Below are 27,274 nucleotides of genomic sequence, written 5' to 3' on the forward strand. Positions count from 1 at the left end.
GAGGCAGATCGTTTTGTGGAGAATATGGATGAGGCTTACAAAAAGGTCAAGGTGGCTCTTCAAAGGACTCAAGAGAAACAGAGAAAAGCAGCAAACCTTCACCGTCGATCATTGGTTTTTGATTTGGGTTGGGTGCTTTTGAGATTTGAGAAGGCTAGACTCAGGAAAATGAAGGGTAAACAGAGCTTATATCCTAAATTGAGTATGCGGTACTACGGGCCTTTTCAGGTGTTTGAGAAGATGAGTGATGTTTTCTATCGTCTTCTGTTACCGGATCATTGAAAGATTCATAATGCATTCCATGTGAATCTTCTTAGACCTTTCAGAGGTGCGGTGCCTACAGAGCAGGTTGATGAGCCGCAACCAGAGGTGGAAGAACTTGATGAGATTCTTCAACCGGAACAGATCTTGGCACATAAAGAAAGAAAAGTTAGAGGGAAAGTTTCACGTCGATATCTGGTGAAGTTTGTGAACTATTCACCTATGGATTCGAAGTGGATGGAGAAGGGTGACTTGGCAGATTCACCGAGGATACTACAACTTTACCTCGAGGCTTTTGGTTTGGAGCCTACCTTAGAAAGTGCTTCAAAAGGTTCAGCTATGGATTCTGGAGTACTACCTGTTACCCAAGAGGGGGGTGACTCCACTCCTTTGTCACAAAGTTCACTTGGATGAGATCTGGAAGTTGGTTGGTGTTCTTATCAGCACACCTGAGATACTGACCTGACAGTATATCTGCCTATGGGATTTCTATGATATATGTGTACTAGTCACATGGTTTGATTCATGGATATACGAATATCTTCAGAGAATATTCGAGAAGTGGAGGCTGTTTTTCTGGTCCTGCAGGCTGCGAGCAAGGTGTGACTCCTTCTTGCTTGGTAGAGCTTAGATGGCAAAGGTGGAGGCCCCAAGTAGAGAGGTAGAGGGTGTGGTAGAGGGCTGATGTGGAGGTAGAGGAGTAGAGGGCAAGGTAGATGGGTAGAGCAGCTCCAAACAGGCGGCGGAAAGAAGGCGCAAAATGCCGGCGAAAGAGAGCACGCGGGTTTCTAAACCCTGGAAAAAATAAAACTTGGAAACGCCGTTTCCGTTTCTGGAAACGTTTTCGAAACGTTTCCACGTTTCGGTGGTCCAGAAACGGCGTTTCTGGAAACTATGCTCCATCGGGATGGGACGGGGTGAAAAAAAAATTCAGCGAGGCTTAATCTTTAGGCATCTGCTGCGGGTGAGAAGATCTTTCTTCTGCCTCCATACAACGCCGGGTAGGGGAGTAGAGCGGAGAGGGTGAGAGGCTCACAACCGTAGGCCCGGGAAATTTTTTTTGCTCTGATACCACTGTGAGGATTACTGTTGTTACTTAGTATTTCATCCACTATCTGTGTATTTAAGACTGAAACTGAAAGTAGACTTGAACACAGATGTTTGATTGATTGATTGAAACTGTGGTACAATAGGCTCCTTATATAGGAGTCCAAGAGACACGAATGAAAAGACACATCCCATGACCAATAGTCATGACTCTAGGCGAAGAGACACATCCTTTGGACGAATAGCTGCAACCATTGGATGAAGAGTTGCAACCCTAGAGCGAAGGGGTGTGACCAGTCGTCGAAGGAGTGTGGCTCTTGATGAAGAGGCATGTCTCTAGAGCGAATAGTCGTGACCATCCGAGTGTAGGGGTCCTCTGTAATCATGTCACTTCAGTATCTGTAACCATGAGGAGACTGTGTATAATGAACTAAGTCACAATCGTGACACCTATTCTAGACTTTTGTTTGATATGCATCAGTGTTTACTCATGTTCATGATGCACTGCTGATCGTGGGTCCTGTGGGATGGCCATGAGCGGAGCAGGTACAGCACAGGGGGGATATGACTATTCACGAGGTGGATGCCCTTGATTTATGTTATTCGGATGTTTTGTTTCAGTTGGCAGGACATAGCTTTCTCGTTGCTTTCTTAGGTTCTGTTTCAGTTGATAGATCCTTTGAATGAACAATCGAGGACGATTACTTTGTTTTAAGAGAGGGGTATGTTACAGGATTGAGTATTTTACCTTTTTATCTTAAGCATTGTTATCATGTTTTAAATCTGTTTAGCATTCACTAATCATGTTTACCTATAAATGCATGTGTAAGTTTGTACACGTTTGTGGATGCATGTTTGGTGTGTGTGTGTGCATGCTCATATGCATGTGTTCTTCTCTTATCCTGTTGCAGGGGCAGCATCTTTTGGGACAGCACAGTCAACAGCTGACGTGGCACTGCCACGTGGTAGCTGACACATGTGCAGGTACGGCTGGCTGCATCGTGTGGCTGGTTGCTGCTCAGGAGCTGAGGCGGCTGAGGTACTGCCACGTAGGCAGGCGCACAAGCTTAGCGTTGCCATGTTTGTAGCAGGGTAGCGAAGGCAAAGAGAAGCGAAGCTGTGCAAACAGGCGCAAGGCAAGCAGCAGTGATGGCGGCTGGCTGCCACGCAGGCGGACAGGTGCATATAGCGTGGGCAGCAGTAGCGAAGCGCCGTGCAGCATGTAAAGCGTGGGCGCCGGCCAGCAAGTCGCATAGGAAAAAAAGGCGCAAGAGAAAACGCCGGGCAGCCCATATAAAAAAATATATCTCAAAAAAAGAAAAGCAGCGTGGGTTTTTGAAAAAAAAACGCTAGAGCTACTTGTGTTTTTCTTTTATTAAAAAAAAAGAGAGAAAAAAAGAGCTTTTCGATAGTCTTTTTGAAAAAAAGCCTTTCTAGTAGATGTGTCTAAGGGGGAAAAGCATAGTTTTTTTCCCAAACTTGTACGAATAGAGGCCAAGGCCCTTGTATCCCACAACACATCTTGGGTGAAAGCTTGAAGGAGATCTCCTCCCCGTGGATCAAGGAGGAATCTTCTCGGGAATTGTATAAGGGCTACGCCGACCTTGAGTTATAAATAAATACCTGCGGGGGTGCCATGCTTTAGGGCCAATTGGTCTTTTGTGCAGGAGTACTCTAGCTCCACTTAATTATTTGCTTCTTCTTCCAAATTTATTATTCTAGTTCGTAAAGTGATTAAAGTGTGATTAAGTGTGTTCACTGCCCGTCAAGTTGCTGAAGGCCGGTTTCACCTACTATGGGATTGATCATAGCGATTAGCAACATAGATTAAGCATAACTAAGGTGGGTTATACCACATTAAGAAAGCCATTGCTAGAGAGAGAGAGAGAGAGAGAGAGAGAGAGAGAGAGTAGCACACTCAACAATCAATTCTATTGTATATGCTAATGAACCATACAACGAGGCTTCTAATATAGATAGCTGTTATCTCACTTTACATGTGTGCATCCATGTGGCACACTCTTTTTCACTTTTTTGGTCACTCACACACCATACAATATCATATGTGGCATTCTTATCTTTCCATAATATCTTGCAGTTCTAGGGTGCTTTCCCACATACTCAACCATATAACCCATTCATTTTACATTGCACATTTCAACAAACACTAGGGGGGAGTGTTGGCGATTTATACTCAACCCAAAGCATGCATGTGAACATATTTGTAGTGGAGAGTGCAAGAGCCTTGCTATGAAGCCATTACTGATGCCACTAATTTAAGGTTTTAAGGCCTATTTAAAGGCATCTCTTGTAATTGTTTAATATAATAGAGTTCATTGTTATCTGTCCATGTTACTGCAATTCTATCAAAAAGTAGTCGTTTAGGGTATACCGTATTCCACATACTGTCTCTCTCTTTTTCCTATGCTTTCATCTCTTTGTATCTGCAAACCCTAATGTGGACACCATCTCCATTTCTATCTTTTCCACTTCCTTTTACATACGTTAAGATTTAGCCGTAATCTTGCCTAACCGAGAGCTTCCTTGCTCACATGTTGCCTATTACCAATTTAAAACACGTAACACTAAAACAAAAGAGACAGGCGAGGGGAGATAGAGACTACCATAGTTTGCCCATCTTCCTGTATGCAATTGGCTGCCCAAATCGACATTTACTGTTGGTATTCACTAACACTGGTGGGCAGTGGGTACATGAAGGCCTGCCAACTGTTTAGAAAGTGCTCGGAAGGTTGGCGTCATGTGAATGTCCACTTTATGAAACTTTTAAGCAAGTGGCTAGAAAACAATGAGCAAGGACATTCATGGAGACTAGAAGACTTGCACGGGAGACAATAACTATGAATGGCGGATGGTCGAGTACCACCAGCAAGGACATTCATGGAGACTAGAAGACTTGCACGGGAGACAATAACTATGCATGGCGGATGGTTGAGTACCACCAGTGTTTGGTTGAGTGGTGCCTTACCTTAACATTTGAAATTGTTAGAAACAGGTTTTCAAGCAGTATAGTGTAAATTTGTCAAATTGTTTGCTTTGAATGGTAAATTTTTCGGTTTCATATATAACTGGACTACTCTAGTTTGTATTGATGCAATGCCACATGGGACCATAGGCAGGTAGATTGTTGAAACAAAAGTGAAGCAGAGTTATTAGAGTTGATTTTTGGCAGATATATCATATAACATGGGATCAACTTGACATGCTTCATCAGGAAGGGTTTATATAGAGCTGATGGGGCTCTATTGAGAGGTCAAGATACTTGGGGGTTCACTTACCATGTGCATTTTTCTTGGGGACAGCTCTGTGTTCCATCACATAATTGCATGTCGATACAGGTTAAGAGGTGGTTCTCACAAGGGAGGGTAGGGAGGTTCAAATAAATATGCATGATATGTAACACATAAGTGTGGAGAGAGAGGAACATGCCTTACTCTGCTAGTCAAGATTTCAGTGCTGCCTGCTCCTGCTCTCTCTCTCTCTCTCTCTCTTCACATAAGATCTTATCTTCAATATAATGCTGGGAAATAAAATCATTTCTTTTTTGTTTTGGGTGATAAAAGCAGGACTCAGGGCCATTTCTAAGGCAACAAAATTGCTTTCTACTGCAAACTCGTGGCTTAAAGGCAGCTCCCAAGCAGATGGAAATCATTCTTACGGCGGTATGTACTTTTACTAACTCCAAATACTTAGCGCCTATTTATAAGGTCAAAAGTTGTTTCACATGTTCATCTGAATGCCTTCTTTACTTGTTTCTTATCTCTAGGACCTCAACAAGGTCGGAAAAGCTGGAGAGATTGTGAAAGTTGCAAAAGGATACGCGCGGAACATGTTAATCCCACAGCTCCTTGCCTTGCCAAAACTTGATAAGTATGTGGACCTTGTTCGAAGGCAACTTGAGGTAAGTTTTCAAATCGTGTGCAAGGTTCTTGAGCATGTCTGGGTTATGAACTTACGACCATATTTTGTGTTGTCAATATGGAAAAATATTTATCAGGAAAAGGGTTTTTTATACTTTGATGGTTTAAAAAAGTAGTATACTGTTTAATTTTCTGAACCGATGTGCATTTTTATGCTTATGTGACATGTTGCTGCCCTTTATACCCTCTTTTGATGCCTAGCGTACTATGGGAATACAGGTCCCGTCCAGTGCTTACTCGAACAGCGTTCTGATTCTCTCTGCTAAGTTGAGGACCAGGGACTCTTTTTTTGGATGAGATACAGACGCTAGATGTAGACCTTCTTGGGAGGCTAGGGTATCAAGGCTAAGATATTGTTTTTCCAGAATTCAGGCAGGATGGAGCCATGGAGCTAGATGATGAAGAGACTCAAGGTGTGAGACACCTCACCTGTAGTAGCGTCACATGGCAGCCAGGTGGCAAACGGACAGCCAAGAAGGCATCAGGCAGAGTGCGCACGCAGTTAGCAGAGGCGGCCATGGTTGTGCAGGCCTGTGGGCTGCCTTGGGACTGGCACCTGTGCCATGTGGCAGGCGCCCAGTGGACAGCTGGTTGGCATCACTAAATGGAGGTCATGGACAATAAAAACAGGCAGACAGCAGCTTCTAACAGCTGACCAGCACTCTGGTGCATATATATGTGCATAAGGATATCATCATTATCATCTGCATACTTTGCAACGCTAGGCATCTAGAGAGTGTTTCTCTACAGGTGTGGGCTGGCCAAGGGGATCTACTGCAGAGCACCGGTTGAGTATTGGTGTCTTCGTTCTCAGTCATCCCTTGTACTCAAAATTCAGTCATGATACTTACTTCTTGTACGTAATACAAAATAATAGTTTTAGGCCTTGTGTGTGCTGTGCGTGTTTGATTTTGCTGCTCTCTTCTCTCTCTCTCTACTCTCAAACCTTGGTACATATACACAAATGGAATCTTCTCACCTGCCGTGTGCATTGGGTGGAGTATCTTCTGTGTTCAATGTCATGGAGGCACCACAGGAGGACATATCACCACATTTGTCTTAACTCTGGGAGAATATACTAGTTCACAGTGTGCAGAGATTTCTTGGAGACTATCGACAATAGCCAGAGTTTTTTCTTCGGTGTATCAGGGGATGTATTACTTGAAGTATGTGTTCCACAAGGAGATAGTGGTCCAGATATACAAATGCAAGCAGTACTGATGGATACAGATTTGGTTCAACTCTTCCAAGGAGTATTGTTCTTGGTTCTATCCTTCAAGGTGCATTGGAGTTGGTGAACGTAGGTATTGTGATCTGGTTGAGCCGATGCATTAGTGGTTGGAGTGTGGATAGCGGAGTTTTGCAAGGCCATTTTCCAAAGTGTTCTTCCCATGGGCTACCTGAGGATTCTTAGTGGCCTGCAATGATTCTTCATGGCCAGTTTTGGACAAACACAAAGTGCTAGGTCATGCAAGAGTTGGTCATCCGTAGGTTTCTCTGCAAGTCTTTGTGCTGACACGACGAGGTGGAATGTGAACCCTTGCATTGGATGCAAAGTGGTCTCGTAGTGTTTGGGATCTTGGGTACTGTGGATCATAGTTTCCACGAGTTTCGGAAACGGGGGTGCGGAGCACGGCGGGAAACGGAGTTTCGGAGTTTCGGCCTTCGGGAAGAAACGGGGAAACGGAGTTTCGGTTTTAGGGTTCAATACATACATATATAATTAATAAAAACATTACAAAAGCTTGAAAAATACATCTTTGCTCAAGTTCAATGTCAAAGACTCAAATGATAGATCAAAATTCAGAAATGACAACTGTAGGCTCAAGGCTCAAGCCTCAAAAGAGTCAATACAAAACAAGATCCATCATCCATCATCCATCATCCATCATCCATAATCCATAATCCATATGTATAGACTATAGTAAATACAAAACATGATCAAAAAATATCCATGTGGCTGGCAGGTTGGCAGCAGCTGCTGGCATGACAAAATCCTAGAGCTAAGTGCTCCAAAAATCACTCATCAAGATCATCCATGGAGGAGTCATCCTCCGACTCATGAGAGTCAGGCTCAGATGAAGAAATGGTAGGATCGTGGTCCTCTGCCTCTGCTGAAGTGGAAGCGATGGATCCCCCCCTCTGCCTCTGAGAATGGGTGGTGCAGCGGGTGTTGTGGCTCGGCACTGTCAGCTCCTCATAAAGCAAGGTGTACATATCACGCTCATTCCGTGGGATCTCTGGGATGAACCTCTCCCTCCTGATGTCGATCTTATCCACATTCACCTGCGAAGGCTCCGGATGTCGGGCATTCCTCTCAAGGAGCTGGAGGTTGCAATGACAAAACACCAACCGCTCTAGCCGAGCGGTACTCAGCCTATTCCTCTTCTTTGTATGGAAGAGGGCCCAAGTGCTCCAATTCCTCTCACATGGACCCGAACTGCAATCCTGTGAGAGCACTCGAATGGCGATTCGTTTCTGTTATTGAAATGCACATACAATTAGAAATTAGAACTAAGTGGAAACAAGAAAGATGCACATTGTACAGTGTACTATGTAAACTGTATTTAAGGGTAGTGAATTACCAGCGTGGGAGCACAATTTCCATACTTCTCCCACCATGAGACAGGCTGTAGCTGAGTCTCTCGAAGCTTTGCAGTCTCTCGACCAAAGCTCCCTGTCGGGTTGCGAAAGGCCAAGAGATCATCCTCTATACATTTCAGCATGTGCACATTACCAGATGTCAAGTTCCTCATGTATGTCATGAAGCCTTCTTCTAGCTCCTCGTTCTCGTATTGCTCCTCATCTCGCCACAAAGGATGCAATACATGTGCTATTGCATGAATCGGCCTGTGAAACCAATCCCATCGCCGATTCCACACAGCCTTGATTTCATCAACCCTTTAGAGATCAAACCATAAGATAAAAAAGGACAAAAAACAAGAGTCAAGAGTCGAGACCAATGTAAAGACTCAAGAGTAAAATAAAGATAAGAAGTAAAGCAAGGGTAGCCATGACTGAGGAGACTTACTGCTCTGCTCTCAAGTAGTCTTGCTTGTTGAGAGCCTCCCCAATCTTGTCCATGTACTCATATAAAAGGCCTAGAGTACTGCCCTCCATGTCTGTAATGCGTAACACTGTGTAGATGGGGTTGAGAGTTTTGATCAACCCCTCAACCTCTACCCACCACTCCTCTCTCATGACATCACGCCCAAAACCTCTTGCCTTGGGGCTCTCTCTCTCATCCCACTCTAGCCATTCATTTGAGTAGACAGTGCGTACCAACTCTCTGCGGACTCGCAAGAGTCTCTCAAGCACAATGAACATGTATGCAAATCTGGTGGCTGCAGGCTGCAATAGCTCAAGAGTGCTGTAGGCCCGATACATGCTCAAGACTTTTGGCCTCTTCTTCACAAACTTCACCATGCTTCGTGCGGTGCAAAAGATGGCTTCAACCCATTGTATTTGACCTATGTCCTCAATCAATAAGTCGAGGCTATGTGATGCACAAGGGTCCACACAATGGCTGGAAATTCATCCTCTAGCATAGAGCCCATAGACTTACAATTACTTCCATTATTTGTCACCACCTGCACAACATTCTCAGGCCCAACTTGCACTATAGCCTCCCTTATATGTGTCCAAATAAATGCACCTGTAACTGTGAGACCTGGGAGGGAGGCATCAATGGCTTTCAAAAACATAGTGCCTTTGCAGCATGACACCAAAACATTGTATACATTTCTCCTGCGTACATCTGACCACCCATCACACAATATAGTGCAGCCATACTTTTTCCATGTTTCCTTCAAGGGCTCTAGCTGCACTTCTATGCATGATTTTTCCCGCTTTAGCTCTCGTGTCCGCAGAGCCTCAGATGTAGGGCCATCCCACTCGCATCCAATGCGGCTGATGGCCCTCATGGTCTTCCTCCATTGATTTGTCTTGGCCACATGAAAGGGAATGGCACACCGTATGAACATCCGGGTGAGCTCCCTAGTTGCCTCTGCAATTGCTTGCTTTTGAAATCCTGCTTGGATGCTAGCGCTTTGTACAGTATTTATTGGAGGGGTGTCTTGTGAATGTGATACATCACCTGGCAAAGGAGTCCTCCTTGCATGCACACCCGACACTGAGGTAGAGGAGAAATCTGATCGTGTGTCTCTGCCTCTGGCCCTCTTTGCTGCTGCTGCTTGACTTGAACCAGCTTCATGCTCTTGACCACCCATTGCTGTAGATACTTCCTCTTCGGGAATGGCCAAACGCTTTCGCCTCCACATTTCAAGGCTTTTCCGAACATCTAGAGGAACAGAGGGGCATGGCCCTACATCTTTGTTTGGAACATGAGCAAGATGGTCCTTCACACGGGTGACACTCCCCGTTTTGGCCAACCCACAATATTTACATCTCCATTTCCTGGAGCCACTAGATCCTGCATAACCCCCCACTTGCTCCACATGCTGCCAAAAAGGATCCGGAGTCCGAGCCATGTTACTTAACTTACTTGTGCGGTTCGAGGTCGGAAGACTCGGAGAGATTCGAGAAGTGGAGGCTGTTTTTCTGGTCCTGCAGGCTGCGAGCAAGGTGTGACTCCTTCTTGCTTGGTAGAGCTTAGATGGCAAAGGTGGAGGCCCCAAGTAGAGAGGTAGAGGGCGTGGTAGAGGGCTGATGTGGAGGTAGAGGAGTAGAGGGCAAGGTAGATGGGTAGAGCAGCTCCAAACAGGCGGCGGAAAGAAGGCGCAAAATGCCGGCGAAAGAGAGCACGCGGGTTTCTAAACCCTGGAAAAAATAAAACTTGGAAACGCCGTTTCCGTTTCTGGAAACGTTTCTGAAACGTGGAACGTTTCGGTGGTCCAGAAACGGCGTTTCTGGAAACTATGCTGTGGATGAGCTTTGCTTGTATATTTTCCTTTTATGAAAGGACACTTTTTAAGGACACTGTGCCGTTGAGGACAACTACAATGCAAGCGAGGGAGAATGTGATGTTGGGAATATTAACGGTAGTGAAAATGTGTAACGGGCTAGTAAATAAACAGAGGTAGGTGGTTTGTGTAAACTAGCACTTACTTGTGTGTGAACTAGGGCTTAGATAAACAGGTTCGTGTCTCTGTGGGTGTGCCAAACGGTCATAGGTCTCATTTAATAATGATCCCCAAGACTCTTTATTTGATGAGAGCCCAAGACTCTATGGCTTCTGAAGATTGTACTAGTGACACCTCTTTGGACACTTGACACAACATGTTGACATGTAGCATATGTGGTGTTAGCTTATGCCTACACCATGTAAAGGGAGGTTCACCTATAAAAGGACCACATTCTAATAATATTATATGCTTTCCACGATGCTTCCTAATCCCTTAATCCCCAATTAAGTGTTATATTAATCATGCTGATAATCGTGTGCGTCTTCTCTCCCTCTCTCTCTAGTCATGCCTCACCTTCTCTCCTTGCAGTTGAACCCTTCGATCGCCTCCCTATCTCTGTGCCGGGTGTAACAATTGGTATTTGAGCTTGTGCGCACTAGCTGCACCTTTTGTATTGCTGTTTTGTTGTTTGAATCCTGTTGTCGCCACGCACCACTGCCCAAAACAACTGCCACCACTGCGTGCCACTGCATAGAGCCGCTTTTCCTCTAGTTGCACTGCCACTGCTGGTGCGCCTGGCACTGCCATGGCCCAGCCACATTGACGGGGCTAGTGCATGCCTGCAGTGCCTGTTAGACATCATCTCCTTCTTGCTGGCTTCCTGTTTGGTGTCCAATTATAGCCTCTAGGGCTGACTATGTTAGTCAGAGGGGCTGGTCACCCCTCACATATATTTTCCCACATTATTCCCCATATTATGGAGTCTTGGGTGTTTTCCTAGTCGTGGAGGTGTTTTTATCACCAGTCGGCTGCCTACTCATGGGCATATATATAGCTGGCTTGCCTCCCTCATTTCTCACTGCTTGCTTAGCATTGTTTGCTGCAGTCCCTCGCATACGAGGTTTTCTCCCCTCTTGCTCGGGACATGTATTCCTTTTGGTGATGATATTGAGAGCAGGTTCTCACCTGTGTTTCCTCTCCATCTCTCTCTCTCTCACTCTCTCTCTCCTGTGTTTCCACTTTCCCTTCTTCCGCTGCACATTCTATCATATCAGAGCGCCGGTGATCTTCAGTGTTGGATGCTCCCTCCTCTCCGTCTTGCATTTTTGCGTTTTCAGCAAGGTGGACATATCTGCATTTTTTTTTTCTCAGAAGTGCTGCTGGCCGCCTGCCTCTTTCAGGCGTTTCTTCTCAGCAGCCCGTGGCCCTTCTTCATCGGTTTGACCTTTGAGAACACTTGTTTTTTGCACTATTTTTAGGGCAGCAGCACAGGTTGCTGCGTTTTTCTACAGGTGGCTGTTTACAGTAGTTTGCAGCAGTTCTCAGCATTCATACCCCCCTTGTAGTGCTGGTCGCCTGTTTTGTACAGGCCAGTAGCAACATATTTGCTGCGTTTTTTTCTTCTACAGGTTTTTGATACTGATTTGCTGATCTGAGGCTTGGGTGTATCTATTTCTTCTGCGTTTCCAGATTCAGCCCTTTCTACTGCCCCGAATACCTCTGCGTTTTCAGATTTGCAGCCATGGTTACTGCGTTTTTTCTGAACTGATCTTGCTTGTAGCTCTACCTTCACCTAGGCTTCATGTGTTGGACCCAAAGGTACCTTCTCTTCAGCGTTTTTCCTCATAGGAGGTGTGGACATTGGTTGACCTGAATTTTCAGGTTTGCAGCCCTTGTTTGGCTGCGTTTTCTTCTCCAGTGGACACATATCACTTGGAAAGGGGGTTTCTTGTTTGGATTGTGGCTTTGGAGGCAGTTAGGTACTTGAGGAGGATTCTGAATTTCTGATTCCAGTCAGCATTTTGCTGATTTTGGAGCATCTATACTTGTGTTTTGTTCGTGGCCTACACGGTTTCCCGGTTTCTTCATGTTCCTTGCCTTCTATTGGCGGTGGAGTGCTATTTCTTGCTGGATAGCAGTGTTTTGCGTTTTTCTTTCCATAGGAGTTTTCTACACTCAGAGGGGCCTTTCTCCAGCTACTTCACTTGAGGATCAGTTTCGGGAGTTGTTTTGTATCTGCGGAGACTTTCTTCTGTGACAGGAGTTTACAGATTTTGGAGGAGAGCAGTCATATTTTCAGAGATCTTGAGCAGAGTTTTTTGTGTCCGAGCTTGTGTTCTTTGCAGTGTTTGCAGAACAAGGAGGGTGTTTTGCCCTTGAGGTGTGATCCTTTCACATGGATTTTTTATTTGTTGCTGATTCTTGGGATCTGATTCTACTTATGGAACAATCTTTTGCTATCTATGATGCTTTTGAGGACTTTGTTACCACTGCAGTTTATATTCTTGCTTTCCTTCCTCATTGTGAGGAGTCTACCTCTGCCTCTCTTTGTGATGCTTCTGAGGATGCCCCTCCCCCTGCGAGTTCTGCAGGTTTGTTGTTTTGGAGGATGGTTTTTTGGACCCAGTGGGATGCTTTGGATCTGTGGTTGCTAAATCGTGCCTGGGGCATAGTGGTACTTCCAAAGTTTTTGGATTTGTATCAGAATCAGGTTGGGCTTGTACCAGTTTGACGATATCTTTTTTCAGAGGGGGATGTGGAGTCCTTTCATCTTGCGATGCCCACCTCAGTGGCGTGTACTTATGTACAGCATTGGGCAACTCATGGTGTAGAGTTTGAGGAGATGGACCCCATCTTTTCTACAGAGCCTTTACATCTTGCGATGCAGACCTTTTCAGAGCATGCTTTTGTACAGCATTTGGCTACTCTTGGTACAGTGTTGGAGTAGATTGACTCATTTCTTTTGAGGATTCTAGTGAGGAGCAGGATTGATTATATACAGGATCTGATCTTGGTTGGTTATGAGGTTTTTCATACCTTCTGCAGATGCCTTTGAAGTCTCATTGGGACGCAGGATTGTGGATCTTGCGGTATCTATAGGGTACGAAGGATCTTGGACTCTTCTATGACACTGGAGGGGAAGCGAAGGACAGAGTCTGACTCCAAGGCTGGAGTGACTCAGATTGGGGAGGAGATCCAGACACGAGGAGATCTACATCAGGCTATAGTTTTATCCTCGGCTCAGGAGCTATATCATGGAGTAGCAAGAGGCAGTCAACTATTGCCTTGTCGTCTACAGAGGCAGAGTACCGGGCTACTTGTGGTGCTGCTTGCGAGGTTGTGTGGCTGCGGAGGTTGCTTGGCGAGATTGGGTTCCACAGAAGGAGCCCACGGTCATCAAGTGTGATAACCATAGTTGTATCGCTATTACTCGGAACTTGGTCTTCCATGCTCGAACCAAGCACATAGAGATACAATATCACTTTGTTTGTGAGAAGATTTTGGCTGGTGACGTCTTGCTTGTTTATTGTTCAATGAGGACAATTCGGCGGACCTCTTCACGAAGTCTCTACGTAAGGCTATGCTCCGGTAGCACTCCAGCTCACTGGGGTTGGTTCCACATCTAGGAGCTGAGAGGGGGTGTTAGCAGTCATCTCTTGTCTGTACATTACACCAGGGCCTCTGTTGTGGGTGTGCCCGACCATTTTTAGGTGTTCCCCCATTTTTCCTCACTTTCCATGTATTTTTTCATTTTTTGCTAGGTGTTGGAGGTTGTTTTCTGCCTGTCGGCTGCATCAGATGCTGGCCGATTGATCCCTTTGCTACCCAACCTGTTCTGTAGTTCTGGCCGTTTATGTTTACCTGGCTGACTGGTTTTTACCTTGTCGTGAGCATGTTCTGCTGGTCGTGAGCATCTACGCTACTGTCGGCTTGTTTTGGGCTGGCCAACCAGCAGCCTGGGGCCATATAAAATGGCCCTTGCCCCCCACACTTGCATTGTAGCATTTTGGGATTTTCTAGTGTATATACAAAGTTTATATAGCTTCTCTTTCCCTCTCTTATCTACGTTTTGCTCTCTACAGCAGTTGTCTTCATTTCCGCTGTGCATTCTGTCAGACATACCCCCCCGGCTTCTAAACAATTGACCTCAAGTGAAAATGTCACGTGCACACCCATGCCATGGTCTAAACCTTATCATGAATAGCATAGTCCTTGATTAGGACAGCAGTTAAGGCTTAGCATTAAGGATCATCATCATCATCACCAACATCATCATCAGCATGTTAAGCACATGGAGGGCATGGGGTATCTAGTCTCCATATAGTAGTTGACAGCGAGCAGGGGACCAGGCGGCCAAGCACAAGTGAATCGGCCAACAAATGGGGCATGCAAGGAAGTAAGCGCAACATTTAAAGGGAATATTTTATGAATATTTTGTCCAAGAACTGGCTGATAGCAATAGCATTGGACCGAGTAGCAACTCCAAGCATATATATAAGCATCAAGTCATCATTTCCATCAATCATGCATTCATTCACATTTTGAAGAAGTAGAATTCAATAAATATGTAGAAGGGACCAGAGGTCACCCCTAAGGGGTAGGCCAAGGGCCTAGAATATGTACAGGCATTCAGCTACCTTTTTGTACCATAAGACAATAAAACCTTGACACCAACTCTCTCTCTCTCTCTCTCTCTCTCTCTCTCTTCTTTCTGCTATATCATGTATAATCAGCATGTTGTTCTTAATCAGGCTTAGGGTTGCGGATCGGTATAGCAAGGCTTCCGCGCATGCAACATTGGTATCAGAACATTCAGGCTCAGCCACTCAGCATAGTTCCTGTCCTGGCTAGACTATGGGTGACACGAGGCTTGGCTTCCCGTAGGTGATGTGAGTCTTGGCCTCAGTATGGGAGACACGAAGCTCCATGGCCTCCTTTACCTTAGCACAAAATAGGGGAAGACGACTTTGGTGGCCAAATGGTGACATCGGTCCTTTGTTAATGTGTTGATTATCTTGCTGGTCATACAATTTCTCTCATTAGTTGTGCTTTTTGCTCATTCTCATCCAGGGACCCACCTCACCTGTACTATTGCCATGTGGCAAACGAACAGCTAATAAGGCATCGGGCAGAGTGTGCACATAGTTAGTAGAGGTGGCTAGGTGTGTGCAAGCATGTTGGCTTCCTTTGTGATAGGCACCCATTGGATAGCTGGTCGTCTCGGTAGTATTAAATGCAAGACGTGGACAAAAATAACAGGCAGACAACAGTCTCTACTGGCCAACTAACACATTGTTGTAGATGATAATAATGATTTCCTTGTGCACTTATATATACGTGCACAAGGAAATCATTAGTTTTGTTTGCATATTTCTCACTTCTATAGGGCGTTTCTCTACTAGCGTGGGTTGGCTAGGGGGGTGTTCAATAGAGCACGGGTTGAGGACTAACATCTTTATTCTCAGTCATCCCTTCTACTCGAAATTCAGTTGTAATACTTTCTTGTACATAATATAGAACATTAGTTTTAGGACTTGTGTGTGTTGTGTGTACTTGATTCTGTTGCTCTCTTTTCTATCTCTACTCTTGAACGCTAGCACATAGGCACGATTGTTCTACACAAGGACATTCAACCACAACACACCTTTAGAGTCATTAGGGAAGGAGACGAGGGGATCATAGCCAAACATTCCTCGCATCTTTTTTCTTCTTCCAAGGATGCCAAGCAACATGGATCCATGGGCCAGATGATGGGGAGACACAAGGATGCCCAACTACAACATGCTGGGAGAGACCCCTTCTCCAAGGAGTCATCATCGCGATATTTAGGCAATTAGTTGCATCTAGATGTGAGGGATGCGATCATTGGTACAATATGCAATGCCTTATAAACTTGTATTTGTAACACGGACCTTGGAGGTGTCAAATAGGTCTACCAAACAAATCAGGGTGCTATCTCAATAGCTATATCAAAGAGAAAGGAACCATCACTTTAGAACAAATCAGGGAAGCAGATGAGGGGATCATAGCCAAACATTCATCGCATTCTTCTAAGGATGCCAAGCAACATGGATCCATGAGCCACATGATGGGGAGACACAAGGATGCCCAACTACAACATGCTTGGAGAGACCCCTTCTCCAAGGAGTCATCATCGCGATATTCAGGGAGTTATGCGATAATAGTAGTAGAGGGATGCGATCACTGGTACAATATGCAATGCCTTACGAACTTGTATTTGTAACACAGACCTTGGAGGTGTCAAATAGGTCTACCAAACAAATCAGGGTGCTATCTCACATCAAAGAGAAAAGAACCATCACTTGAGATTCGTCTTGGACATCTGTGGGAGTAGGTCTGACATAGTGCTTCAACCAAGCAACTTGAAACACATCATGCATGGTCCAATTGGAAGGTAACTTCGGTTTCATGAACACCTCGTTGATCTTCTTCAAAATGGGAAAAGGTCCGAAACGCAAGATGATAAATTTTTTCATCGCTTGTCCACCTGTTTCATAATCTTGAGATAAACCCAATCTCCTTCCGAGAATTTCACATCCCTTTTGTCCTCGTTGGCCTATCGAGAATAGGCCTCTTATATTTGGCCAACTTGTCTTTCGCAGACTCCAAAATCTCCTAGTAACTCTCTGTCGCGTGGTTAGCGTCGGGCACCGAAGATGATGTCCTGGTCAATAAAGATAGGAACGGTTTTCCAGATGCTGCCTCAAATGAAATCTTGCTAATAGCTGAAGAAAAAGAGTCAATCAGAACAACTTGAACCAAAGGCAAAAATTGTTCTCGGTTACCGTGTTGATTGTGGACATAGCACTTCAGTATGTCGAACACCAATTGATTGTAAATCTCCGTCTAGGTGGAATGCACTTGTCACATGCACGGAAGCTCTGTGTCTTCTTTCAGCCCTAAACACCTTTCAGATGAACATTTTGATGCAAAACGCAAAGAAGAGAAGGAGCGAAGAGAGGGAGATAGCTGTATTTTCAGTATATTCATAGTATATCTAAAAAGGTTACAATATATGTGGCCTCAGGCCTTCCCAAAACCTTGGGGTGACACCGAAATTGGGGACCTAGAGCGATAGACCAACACTTGAAGTACCAGGCAGAGCATGAAAAACACAGTGGAAGAACCATAAACAATATAAAAACACCGCACTGAGCCGGAACGGCCGGACCTCCATAGGAACTTCTTTATTGAGAGAGAAGCTTTTACAATAAACCAAGGTGCGGGTGCATACATCACCGGATTTTCTAGAGAGTATCAACAAATCTCTTGCCCAGATTCTATCCAGTGTCAAGATAAAACATAGCACCAAAAGCCATCCGAAAACTGTCTCAAAACAGCCCCATGAATCAGCTTATAAACAGTCCATGCAGCAGCCCGGTACGAAGCCAAAAAAAGCCCCGAACTCTGTGCCAAAACAGCCCCAAAATAGAGCCTCAAATCAGCCCCATAAGAGCTCTCAATATTGTCCCATATGCCTCCAAAACAGTCCCAGAAACAGTCCCAAATCTGTCCATGACGGGGCCAAAACTATGAGTGAAGAACACTAGAAGAAAACCAGCTCCAAAACAGGGCAAAAGAGATAAAAAAGGTGATGGAAGACAAAGAGGTACCTGTTGTACGGCATGCGTAAGAAACACCACCAAGAAATTGCTGTACGGCTAGTGATGAGAGGAGAGAGGGAAGACTGCAGCCAGCGAGGAGAGATGAGCGCTGGATGATCAAAAACACCCCCAAGCCTTGCTTTAATAGAGTCGACTAGCTCAATAATAGCTGTGCTTTTCCTTTTAGCCCAAAATAGCTGAACTTGCCCAAAATTATCAACTTTATGCTTTTCTTGGCTTGATGCCCAAGTTTCAGCCCAAAATATCAACTTTCTGTGCTTTTCCGAGGCCTATAGCCTAAGTTTGCTCTAGGCGCCTCATTCTCCACATATACATGCCCAAAATAATAATAAGTCCAGCCCATCATTCCCATGGTGCTCATGCTGCATAGCCATCTTTTAAGCCAAACTTTGCCAGCAAATGCTCCATCTTTCTTATGTGGAAAATCCCCGTTCACACCTTGGCTCCAATCAGTGTGGGAACAAGACTGGTGAAGTGACCAAATGGTGACATGGGGGAAGATGATTCTACAATGAAGAAGAACATGCCTTTTATAGGCCCTTTGGCTAATAGTCCAACCGGTCGGCTGTTGTTGGCCAGCTATAGTGGACTTAAAACCCAATAAATCCACCACTGACCTGGATTACACCTGTCGACTATGCTTCTTCTGGACCAAAAAGCCGTAAATCTATTGTTTTATCTGTTGCCCTTCAGAGATTAGTCTTGGGCTAGGCTTGTCCATGTGCATGCACATGACATCCCCTTCTGCTAAACTTGACATCATCCCTTGTCACCACACATGGTCTACCATACCTGTCATCCTTCCCTTCCTCACAACCTTTTTATTGAAAACCTTGCCTTAGGTCTTTGATTCCACTCCAAAGTCTGGTGTAGATTTGTGTGTCTGTCCCACTTGTCCCCTAGTCCTTCATGCCCTGCCCTTGAACACTTTCTTTGGTCTTCTTTTCCTGACTATTGAGTCTGGCATCCTCACGCCACCTATCTACTGCCCTTCAGAGCTTAGCCTTGGTCTGGTACTTCTCTGAAGCATTGGTAACGATCTGGGTGGTTTGAACATAGATCAATGCATCTTGAGCACCTTTTTTAGTTCTCCTTGAGCTTGCATGTCGCCGATGAGAGGAAAGTTGGCAATGCCTAGTTCACACTTGATGATGACCGAGGCTTTGGACATGTTCCAGAAAATTTGAGAAGTGTGTTGTTCCCAATCAATAGGGTGAAATTTGTGAAACCACCAGATCCCGAAGACTATGTCCGATCTTATAAGAGGGGAGACCTTAACATCGTGCACAAATTCTGTGCCCTGGATGACTATTTACATGTACATATACATACATACATACATATATATACATACATACATACATACATACATACATACATACATACATGCATGCATGTGTGTGTGTGTGTGTGTGTACATATATAACATATACACATATATATGTATGTATGTATGTATGCGTGTGTGTATATAACATATATATATACATATACATATGCGCCGCGCATGTGCACACACACACACACACACACACACACACACACACATATATATACATAGTATGTATACAATTATATATATATATATATATATATATATATATATATATTTCATTGTATATACTGTAAACGAAAGGGCAACTGAACACGGAAAATCTAATCAATCGTGAAATCTGAAAATACACATAAGCATGCCAGATAACACAAGATGACAAATTTGCACAGTTCACCACACTAGGGGCCAGAAGATGGGCTGACCCCCTCCCCCCCTTTATGGTTAGAATACCAAAAAGGAGTCTGCTTCCAATACAACTTTGCAGGCGCCCATGGTTCACCACCACTGGCTGCACTTGTTTCTTCCAATACAATATGAAAACAAGAAAACATTACATAAATTGAATTTGCTGACAATTCTCAGCACAAGTGAGCATTCCCGACATCAAGCACATGCAGGATAACTATGGACAGCCCATAGCACTCCCACATCAGCCCGGGACAACTCAACATCATCATCTTCTTCCTGTCTGGCTCATAGAGCAAGTCGACCAGCCCTCAAAGGCTGTTTTCAGCAGTCAACCAGCCCTTAGTAGCCTCAGAAGAAAGCAACCGGCAGTTGTACACAAGCTTGCAAACCCCTGGTCGGAAGGAAAACTGTCTAGATGCCCCCGACCAGCAGACTCTGTTCAAGCTCCAGCAGTGGAGAACATGCATAAGGAGTCGGCCAGCACCGCCCATGCACCTGTTAGGTATTTGTCGTGATAGAAGGCTGTAAACAGCTTGGAGAAGCAGTCGACCAGTTCCCATACATCCAGAAAAGTAGGCGCCTACCTCCAAATTGACTTTTCTCCCATAATAGGGCTTCCCTGTTGAAAATAGCCCACATGTGTGCTTTTCTAGTCTAGAAAGGGGGCGCCTACATGAAGGAGGTCCAAATAATGTCCAGTGTCCAGTTTTTTTCCGCCACGTGTATTAAATAAGTCCCGCTCAATGTGTACTCACTTATAAGTTGTCCGGCCACTTAGAAGTGAGTGCGAACTTGCATCAATAATTATTAGCACGTGTTTGAAAGCTTAGGAAACCGGCCTTCCTTACTTGGTCACTTCCGAAGATGTGCTTTCTCAAACTTAAGTAATACCCAATCACCTTCCTTGAAAACCACCTCTCGCCTGTGTTTGTCAGCTGCCTTTTTCTGCTTTCCCATGGTTCCTATGGAATGGGTAAGGGCTGAAGCAAACCAGGTGCCTTGTGTCTGTCAAACTTGACTTTCTGACACACTATGCACTCTCGCACATAAGCTTCAATATTTCTGCGTAGAGCTGGCAAAAGAAATATCTTTCTAAAGCCTGTGTAGTAGCGAGAATACCACGATGAAGCATATGGTGGAGCATGACACTCTTCCATAACCTTTTGGCGTAATTCACGCACTACACAAATACGATTCTGCATCATCAGAAACCCATCTCTAATCGAATAAGATGGGACAGCAATACCATGATTCATATCAGCCCAAATAAGCTGAAAATCTGTGTCCAAAGTATACATATCTCGCATCCCTGATAAGTCTTGATGGTAGGCTGTAGTTACGGCATACACTTGTGGCCTGCAGGCTGCGTAACAAAGCATCCGCCACCAAATTCTTCTTGCCCGGGCCAGGGTATGCAAAATCTGAAAATGGAACATGGACAAGAAGTTTGTCCACCTTAAATACTTTTTTCGAGAGTTTAGGCTGTGTAAGAAAGTGTCGTAAACTTTGGTGGTCTGTTTTTACCATAAATTCAGTCCCCAAAAGATAATGCTTCCATGTGTGAAGGGCATGAATAACGACTAACAACTCTTTCTCATAAACATGCAAATACAATTCCGCATGTTGCAGGTGGCGGCTTTCAAAAGCCACTGCATGTCCCTCTTGCTTCAAAATAGCCCCCAAACAATCTCCACATGCATCACACTTGACCACAAAAGGCCTAGGCAAATCTGTAATAATAAGAACTGGCCCTGATATAATGGCATCCTTCAACTTCTGAAAAGCTGTCTTTTTCGGGTTCCGACCAACGGAATGCTACTTTCTTCTTCGTTAGATCATGTAACGGTGAAGCTAAGAAAGCAAAGTGTCGAATAAATTGACGATAATACGAGCATAAACCAATAAAGCTCCTAACTTGATGCACATTCTGCAGTTTTGGCCAATCCTTGATTGCGTGAATCTTTGCGGGATCCATGCGTACTCCATCCTTGGAAACAATGTGCCCTAAATAGTGAATTTCTGACAAGAAGAATTCACTCTTCTTCCCATTGATGAAAAGCTTATGTTTCCTTAGCTCTTCAAAAACAATGGCAAGATGCTCTTTACGTTGAGTCTCACTCTTTGAAAAAATGATAATATCATCAAAGAAAGTTTCTGTGAACTTGCGGTGAGGTCTAAAAATTCTGTCCATCATTCTATTGAAAGTAGCGGGAGCATTCGTAAGTCCAAATGGCACAACCAAATACTCATATAATCCAAACGATGTTCGAAAAGCCGTTTTGTGCACATCTTGAGGTACCACTCGAATCTAATGGTAACCACTCTTAAGATCAATGCGACTGAAACAAGGAGCTCCCTCAAGTTTATGAAGAATATCATCGATTTGAGGAATCGGAAACCTGTTCTTGATATTAACCTTGTTAAGGGCCCTATAATCAACACACATTTTGTATGTCCCATTCTTTTTCTGCTCATTTTCAGCTCTGAATTTTTCCTTGTATGAGCTAAATTCTTGTCTTTTTGATGCTCCCTTACCATGCAACTCCTCAAAAACAGTTGCTGAGTATATGAGCTCCTGTAAGGTGTTGTGGGGGTACACTGCAAAGCTCTTTTGAATGATTTATTGGAGCCCTGACTCAAACTTTCTTTTCTTCTCGTCCTCACTAATCGTCATGAAAGGTGTGACTTTGAGAAGAATCCGCCAAAACTTTGAAACATAAGAGGAAATGGATTCGCCTTCATCTTGTGTTAGCCAATTCCATTCCTTTCGTGCATCCTTCTCAAAGTGAGGAGGAAGGAATTGATCATAAAATTGCTCTTTGAAAGCACTCTATGTACGGGCAGCTGTCCTATCCAAAAGCTTTGCCATCCACCAATCACTTGTAGTCTCTTTAAGATGCATACCCACATGCCTGAGCATAGATTTCTCGGTAAATTCCTCAGTGCAAAAGGCTATTTCAAATTGCCTTATGAAAGCAAGTACCCTGGTAGTATCCAATTTTCCATTATAGCTCTCGAATTTAATATCCTTGTCCCCTGACTTGAACTCTTTGGCCTTCTTGCTATGACAAGCATCCTGACGCTCTAATACATCATCCTCCTCGTCATGTCTACGATGGCGATGATGCCCAGATCTAGGGCTGATTTCCCGCGTAGCACCTTCCACTCTGGATGGAACTTTAGGAGCAAGAACATACCTAGAAGGTGGAGACACCACCGACAATGCATGAAGATCTTCTGCATCTCTCAAATGGGCTGAAAACCTCTCATTGCATGCCCTCTCACATCACTAGTGCGGGCTGCATGCCCTCTCATAACATCATCGAAGTTCCCTTCACGGGATAGCTTGCGAGGCTGCCGTGTGAAGACCCACTCGCCCTCATCATCGGAAACAACTTTGCCACGGCTTTTTAAATAAGCAACAGCCAACTCTCGAGGTTTGTCGATTCCCATCTGTTTGGCAATTGCATCAAAAGTGACCACATCAGCCTTGACATGAGACTTTGATTCTATGACCCTCTGCACATCAGGATCTCTTTGCAAAGCACAGAGCTCTTTAAGCTCATTCATCAAGGCATCAAAATCCTGCTGATCCTTACCCCTGGCAGACAATGGTGGATTGTTATCTGCCAAAGCCCCAACTGTTAGAAGTCATCCTACAGCAGGCCGACTGCTGTAGGGGGGCCATATAAAATGGCCCCTAGCCCCCTTGATTTCTAGTTTATACTTAACCATCTTAGATAATGTATAAGAGGGTCATATTACATAGGTTAGCGTAAAGGAAACTCATATGGGGGTTTACATAGTAAAAATAGCTGCAATGGGCGCTTGAAATAGTGCCTAGACACCAAAAATTGACCCTTAATTGTGATGCTGCTTGTGAGGTGGTGAGGATGCAGAGGTTGCATTGCAGGATTGGGCTTCCACTGGAGGAACCCATGGTCATAATCCAGAGGCCCTTTGTTTGTGAACAGATCGTTGTTGATGACATCTTGCTAGAGTTCTGTTCGACAGAGGACACTACAGTGGACCTGTCACGTGCACACCAGTCAGGTGTACAGTGACATGGCATCATTATGGCTTCATTAGCATCATCAGTAGTCATCAGGCATTTAATCAGCATTTTACAGCATTTTTTAGGTATTTTATGACCAGCCGACTGGCATTTATGGTATTTATGCTCAGTCGTGGACATACAGCAGCTGGCCGACTGCATTAATGCTGGCCGACCAGCATCCTTCATGCATATAAATAGAAGAGCATATCCATTCAGTCATCAGGCTCATCAGAGTGAAGCGCATCCTCATCTGGAGCATCTGGCGTTTCAGCATATCAGCCTCAGCACCATAATCAGCACCATAATCAGCAAACGCAGCCTCCTCTGGAGCATCATGCGTTTCAGCTTATCATCTACAGCAGCATTCAGTTAACGCATCTCCATCAGCCATCAACATCAGCAAACGCAGTCAGTTCAGCCCAACAGGTCTGCGTTTCATCATTCCATCAGCATTCAGCATCTGTTCCAAAGCCTCCCTTCAGCGTTTCCCTTCCAGGAGACAAGGGAAAGAGTGGACAGCAGTTCAGCCCGCATATTCAGCATATAGGCAGCATATTCAGCATTACAGATCCATTTGGATCATCATTGTAACATCTTTCATTCATCTAATATAGCTGCATTGCATTGACACATATCTGTTTGTCTCTTAAACATCATTAAGTGCAGTTAAGTCAGACTAAGGTTGTGATTACTACGGTCACCATCCCTCACATGTCACAGGACCTCTTCACGAAGTCGCTATCTCAGGATTTGCTCAGGCGGCACCCCAGCTCCCTATGGTTGGTTTCAAAGCAAGGAGCTGAGAGGGGGTGTTAGAAGTCATCTCCTGTCTTTCTGTAGACACCAGGGCCTTTGTTGTGGGTGTGCCCGCCCTTGTAGGTGTTTTCTCATTTTTCCTCACTCCCCGTATTTTTCCCCACATTTTTTCCCTATTTTTTTGTGGCTTGGGAGGCAGCCGTGAGGTGGCAGGATGTCCTTGTCTATAGCCGACTACAGATGTTTGCATTAGTCAACCAAATGGAGGTGGCTGACTGTGTATGATTGGTCGTGGACCTCACAGCTTCTGGCCGACCGTGCTCAGCTGGCCGACTGATGTTGCTGCTGGTTGTGGAGTTCTTCAGGCCCTGTCGGCTACCCTACAGCAGACCGACTGCAGTAGGGAGGCCATATGAAATGGCCCCGAGTCCCCTTGTCACATTTGTGTCATTTCGGGATTCCTTTGTGTATACAGCGCAGAGTTACACGCCTCTATCTCTCTATCTCTTGCGCTGTTATTTTTTGCATTGCGTTTTGCTCTCGTGTTCCCAAATCTGGTCATCATCTCCGCTGCGTATTCTGACACCAACATGATCCCTGTCTCTATCTTCTTCCCGCATGCGGCAAGTACGGGTGATAGAGTCCTCCACAGAATGATTTGACTGGTTGGCCATAATGTATCTTCCAGCTTTTCAGAAAGAATAGAATTTTCCGTGCCCCGGAATCGCTCTCTACCAGTTCCCCAAGTATGATACCGAATAGACTGCAAGGGTGCAACAGTGCCCCTACACAGACAGGAGGACCACGAAGTCTTTCCACATGCTCACTGCCGCCTAAACCAAAGGTAACCTCTTTCGAGGCGCGACAATAAGACGAGGGCTACCCGAGAATCCCAACCTTCTCTCATGGATAATGACTCCTTACAGCCATATCCAGCATCATATTAGGTACAATTGTCTACAAAGCCATGCTCTGATACCAATGCAAACGGAAGGGCAACTGAACATGGAAAATCTAATCAATCATGAAATTTGAAAATACACATAAGCATGCCAGATAACACAAGATGACAAACTTGCACAGTACACCACACTAGGGGCCAAAAGATGGGCTGACCCCCTCCCCCTCTTTATGGTTGGAATACCAAAAAGGAGTCTGCTGAGTGGATGAGTTGGGAGGACCATGAGCACCCGAGGGCAGTTGCTTTTGCACGCAGAGTGATGCAAGAAGATTGGTCTTCAACCGTTTATAGTGTTCTTCGCATCACTGACATGGAGGGCAGCACTCTTGGACTCTTGTACGAGTTCATGGATTGGATTGGAGAGGCTCTTAACCGATGCACTCTCTTGACAGATGAGAGGTACTGAACTTCCAACTAGTTGCCTTCTTGTTGTAACTTGTAAGTTGTATCGTACTATGGTCTATCGTAGCCTGTAGGAGTGAGCTAATAGCTTCGATCATTCTTGGCTAATTTTCAGGGTTGAGGACATTCGACGTTTTTGGAATGACCGGTGGGATTGGTTCCATAGACCAATCCACGCGGTTGCCCACATATTGCACCCTCTCTGGCGTAGTGAGGCCCAGTATATTAATGAAGAGTTGGAAGCTTGATGGCAAGATTACATTCAGAAATGGACAAGAGGAGACGTGGAGCTCATGAGACGCTTGGAGGATGAGTGGCTAGTGTATCGGAATGCCAACCACGCAATTGGTAGACAGATTGCATGCATGCGAGAGACACAGCTTCAGCCAGTATCATGGTGGGAGAAGTATGGGATCAGTAGCCCTCACTTAGTGAGTACAACTCTAAAAGACAAGTTTGTTATTTACATAATACATTGATCAATGATGATTATACTTAGACTTTAGTACCCTGTACTTACAAAGTTTCTGTATTTTAATGGCAGAAACGCCTCGCCATTCGAGTCCTCTCACAGGATTGTAGTTCTTGTTCTGCTGAGAGGAACTGGAGCACATGGACCCTCTTCCATACAAAGAAGAGGAAAAGGTTGTCTAGTGCTCAGTTGGAGCGGTTGGTGTATTGCCATTGCAATCTCCGCCTAATCGAGCAGTCGGGCAATCCGATAGAGCCTCGTAAGGTCAATGTCGATAAAATTGACATTGAGAAGATGAAAGACGTCCCACAGATTGCTCACGAGGAGCACGCCATATATGCCATGTTGTATGAGGAGTTGATTGCACTTGCTCATGGCACACGAGCATCTAGTGCAGCAGCTGAGACGAGTGTGGCAGCTGAGCTAGCATCATCCTCTTTTGAGAGTGACATTGAGTCTACCGAGGAGAGTACTGATGAGGACATCGAGGACGTTGAGGATTGAGTGCCCAGTTGACAGTGCTCACACTCCATATTGAGGACTCTAGTCTTTGGGGCTATCAAGCTCCTCTAGTTTACTATTTGTCATCATTCATGCATGATTGCATCTATTAGGCTTCAGCATGCTTTACTTTGTGTATTTCAAACTTCAGTTTACTTTTTTTGTATCAGCTCAGGATTCAAACTTTTTGTGATCTTTTTGAGTGCCATTATTGACGATGAAATCCAGATCTTGATTCTTGATGTTGCCAATTGGTCACTGGGTCACTTAGATTCTTCAGTTTTAGCTTGTAAACATGTTTTAATGTGTAAATGATGCATGTTTAATATTATTTTGTAGGGAAGGCATCATATTTTTAACATATTATAAACTTGTATATAAATTTTGAGGCCTGTACCCCCCCTCTTTGTATGAAACGTTTTTGAAACTTCTGGAAAATGAATGAAACGTTTATGAAACACGTTTCATGAAACGCCTGGCAACTATGCACACACATGAGTGCATTTATATTGGAAGAAACACCCATCTGCACAGTAGTGGAGATTGAAATACGATCTCTCTTCCGAGTTCTCAATATGCACCGTTGGCTTTTTCACCTGTTGGCTGGAGAGCCAACATTGGGCA

General features: G+C 44.7%; 2 protein-coding genes across 3 annotated transcripts in view; both read left to right on the forward strand.

The window, feature by feature from the left end:
• Positions 1 to 27,274, forward strand: part of LOC147628383 (uncharacterized) — a 45,681-nt gene that overhangs the window by 15,652 nt on the left and 2,755 nt on the right. The window contains exons 2-3 of one of the 2 annotated variants that reach the window (XM_086813460.1): positions 4,890 to 4,988; positions 5,093 to 5,227. In XM_086813460.1, the coding sequence (XP_086669586.1) occupies positions 4,890 to 4,988; positions 5,093 to 5,227 (234 nt within the window). The remainder of the gene's footprint in view (positions 1 to 4,889; positions 4,989 to 5,092; positions 5,228 to 27,274) is intronic. The other variant, XM_086813461.1, reaches the window with a different exon arrangement.
• On the forward strand, positions 24,615 to 27,059 carry LOC147628384 (uncharacterized). The gene is made up of 3 exons (XM_086813463.1): positions 24,615 to 25,674; positions 25,793 to 26,108; positions 26,222 to 27,059. Exons 2-3 carry the CDS (start codon positions 25,971 to 25,973, stop codon positions 26,651 to 26,653), a joined length of 570 nt encoding a protein of 189 aa, XP_086669589.1. The 5' UTR covers positions 24,615 to 25,674; positions 25,793 to 25,970; the 3' UTR covers positions 26,654 to 27,059.

This window comes from Cibotium barometz, chromosome 19 (assembly GCF_041138505.1).
Source record: "Cibotium barometz isolate CiBa-2024 chromosome 19, ASM4113850v1, whole genome shotgun sequence".
NCBI classification, from domain to species: Eukaryota; Viridiplantae; Streptophyta; class Polypodiopsida; order Cyatheales; family Cibotiaceae; genus Cibotium; species Cibotium barometz.

Coding starts and splice junctions, on each gene's coding strand:
- LOC147628384 (XM_086813463.1), top strand. CDS start 25,971: ATGAGACGCTTGGAGGATGAGTGGCTAGTGTATCGGAATGCCAACCAC. Junction 26,109..26,221: donor GGATCAGTAGCCCTCACTTA/GTGAGTACAACT, acceptor TTTTAATGGCAG/AAACGCCTCGCCATTCGAGT.